The following is a 3229-nucleotide window of genomic DNA, read 5'->3' as shown; positions in this document are numbered from 1 at the left end:
TATATATATATATATATATATATATATATATATATATATATATATATATATATATATATATACACACACATATATATATAGTATATATTAATATATTATTATTACATATTATATTATACTATATATATATATATATATATATATATATATATATATATATATATATATATATATTATATGTATAATAAATGATAAAATTATACATAGAGTAACAATAAGAGAAAAAATTTGTTTTATTAAAAAATAAAAACAATTTATTTGGTAAATACTAATAACATATTTATTTATACTAATATCGAATAATTTTACACTGAGAACAAATATTTCTCAAATGAGAAAATATATATTTTCTTAAAACCTATGTTTTTCATGAAAGCAACTGTTTCTTCTATTTAAATAAAAGAATTTAAATTTAAGTAAATACGTTATTAGTCATCGTAAATAAATATTTTTTTAGATATTTTTCTTCTCTGTGCGCGTGTGTATATAAATATATTTATGTACATTCTATGTTAAAAGTTTAAATATTCGTATTCAATTTATAATTAAGTATCATAAATATATAATTAAATTCATAATTAAATAATATTTGTATTTACCAAAATAAGAAGAATGTTGAGAGTTAAGTCCAGGCATTGGTAGTTTTACCATACTCGGCAGAGAGGAACCGGACGCGAGAAGAATCGCTGCGAGTACGCGGAAACGCGATGTCACATACAACGGACATTAATATTCGTCCGAATTGATTGCGCGGATCCAAGCTTTCGTATTCTCGCATCTTCTCGCAGTTTAACCGTGCGATTCGACTATTCTATCGCGTTTAATATATCAAAGGGACAATCGTGCTAACTAGTACACCATGCGGGAATATCGATGGTTAAGGACAATCGCGCGTTGCTAAATTACCTCCACGAACTATGTACACTATACATACATAGCATGCTATTCGATACTTCGCGAAGATATATTACACACGAGAGGATGCTTAAAATTATCCTGCTATTCTCCCTATTCTATATCATGGTTATATATCAGTGTTCGATTCGAGAGATCCACATATAGACGTGAGAAACGACGAGACAGAATATACTTCATATTCTACGCTGTATAATTGCATGACAAAACGAGTAATTTGTTCTTAGTTTATTTAAAGTTGAGGAACAGAGTGAAAAAAAGAAAATTATGCATATATATGTGTATCACCATTCTCAAACTTTGTGAGAGCGTAGAACAGATTGAAGTGAATATAAAAGTCCCATATCGTTTTGTGACACTTGCAATAATTATCGAGATATTAGTTAAAGAAGATTTGTGAGTGATTACGATCAGATATAGTAAATGAGCTGTAGTGGCGATGTCTACCATCGTGTACTCGTTTATTAGATCAAACTGAAAAAAAGTCCTTTAAAAAGTTTTTCTAATAATTTTGCAGATTTTTTATTATTAATTAAGAAAAAATTCGCGGATGGTCGTTCGCAATGATATATTAATTCTCTAATTAATAATTAAAGATCTACAAAGTTATTAGGAAAATGGTAAAGGACATTTTTGTTCAGTTTGACTTAATGTACAGATACACAATGGCAGACATCGTCACTACAGTTTATTACCATATCTCGCGTGATCATTTACAAGTCTTCATTAATTAATATCTCTAATTAATATCTAGTGGCGACGTGTGCTGTTAGTCAAATTGAACAAAAAAGTCCTTTAATATTGTGCAAATAACCACGTAGATTTTTAGTTATTAATTTTAGCTATAAATTTCCTTTAATTAATATCTAAAAAAATATATATATTGTGATAATTTGTAAAATGATAGAGAACTTTTTTTACTTAATGTATAAATATACAATGGTAGATGGCGCCACTACAATTCATCTCGCGCATATCGCGCATGATCATTCAGCAATCTTCTTTAATTAATATCTCGAGATTTATTACGGATATTGCAAAACGATATGGGACTTTTATGTCCACTTCAATCTGTTCTACGCTGTCGCGTTTGAGAATGATGATCTGAGATATCCTGTATTTCTATATACATACACATTTTTCTTTTTCTTTTTTTTTCGAATTTTCGACCTTAAGTAAATTAAAAAAAAATACTCGTTTCGTAAAAAATACGATTCGTAAATATCCGCTGCACATTAAACGGCGTGCACAAAGAAAACAGATAAGAAAATTGCCGATTAATGTCGCTACGTAACCGCGTCTCGTTAGTGAAATGCGTAAAAATATTCATTTTACGTAACTCTCTACTACCATAACCGGATTGTATAACAAATGCGCGACGTGACAGCGTTTTGCAGCAACTTTCTCTGCAAACTCACGAAATCAAAAGTTAATAAATCATCGTCGCCACGTACATATGTAAATAATAAATACACAAAAACAAATTCAATTCGTATCGAATGTGTCTGAGCGTCGGTTGTATCTTCGAAACTGCGCGCGACTATAAACTAAATTCTTTTTAGACACGCGACAAGAAAAGCTGTGCGTAGCTGAAAGTGACAATCTGTGTGTGAATCAACAATACATAAAAAAATATATACCACGGAAAATATAATTCGAAAAATAAATACAAACATCGTCCTTCTCCAAGTCGTCGCTGGATCTCTCTCTCTTCGCTATACGCGTACTCGTCGTAAAACGACAAATACAAAAGGGGGAGGGAGAACGACGATCGGTGAGGAACGAAAGGCGTGGTCGCATGCTATTAGTAATAGTGAAGACGTACCCTGTACCAAGTGGCCACCTGCGAGGCGCTCGAAAGGGGTGGAGAAGCGGTGGTGGTTTATCCGTAACACAACCGGAGAAGTGGAGGGTGGTGGTGGTGGTGTGGAGGGCCCGGGAGGCGCGTAATTTTTTTTTGTTTTTGCGATATTGGTATTCGTTCGTACGAAGGGGGGTTGTGCGCGCGTTCGTAGATAGGCCCCACAACACGAGACGATAGCACAGACGTGTGGCGGTTGGTGGTGGCGGGTGTGGAGTGTATTTCGCCCCGTGCAGGGTGAGGCAAAAGCAAAAACAACAACAACAACAACACCACAGGTCAGAAAATACACTATCATCGACGCGCGCGCTTCGCGAGGCATATATATGTATACATATATATATATATATATATACACACACACACACACACACACACACACATATATATATGTATGTATATGTATGTGTGTGTATATATATATATATATATATATATATATATATATATATA

General features: G+C 32.6%; 1 protein-coding gene across 12 annotated transcripts in view; it reads right to left on the bottom strand.

Annotated features, from left to right (window-relative positions):
- The window catches only part of LOC116843588 (SH3 and multiple ankyrin repeat domains protein 1-like), a 326286-nt gene that overhangs the window by 74996 nt on the left and 248061 nt on the right, over positions 1-3229 (bottom strand). For 10 of the 12 annotated variants that reach the window (XM_032814085.1, XM_032814088.1, XM_032814089.1 and 7 more), the window contains one exon: positions 2741-2758. The exons of the other annotated variants lie outside the window; for them this stretch is intronic. In XM_032814085.1, the coding sequence (XP_032669976.1) occupies positions 2741-2758 (18 nt within the window). The remainder of the gene's footprint in view (positions 1-2740; positions 2759-3229) is intronic. 12 annotated transcript variants of the gene reach the window in all.

Source organism: Odontomachus brunneus, unplaced genomic scaffold (assembly GCF_010583005.1).
Source record: "Odontomachus brunneus isolate Ranch 3 - 2012 unplaced genomic scaffold, Obru_v1 Obru_scaffold_034, whole genome shotgun sequence".
Lineage (NCBI taxonomy): Eukaryota > Metazoa > Arthropoda > Insecta > Hymenoptera > Formicidae > Odontomachus > Odontomachus brunneus.
This window is presented reverse-complemented; position numbering and strand designations above follow the sequence as displayed.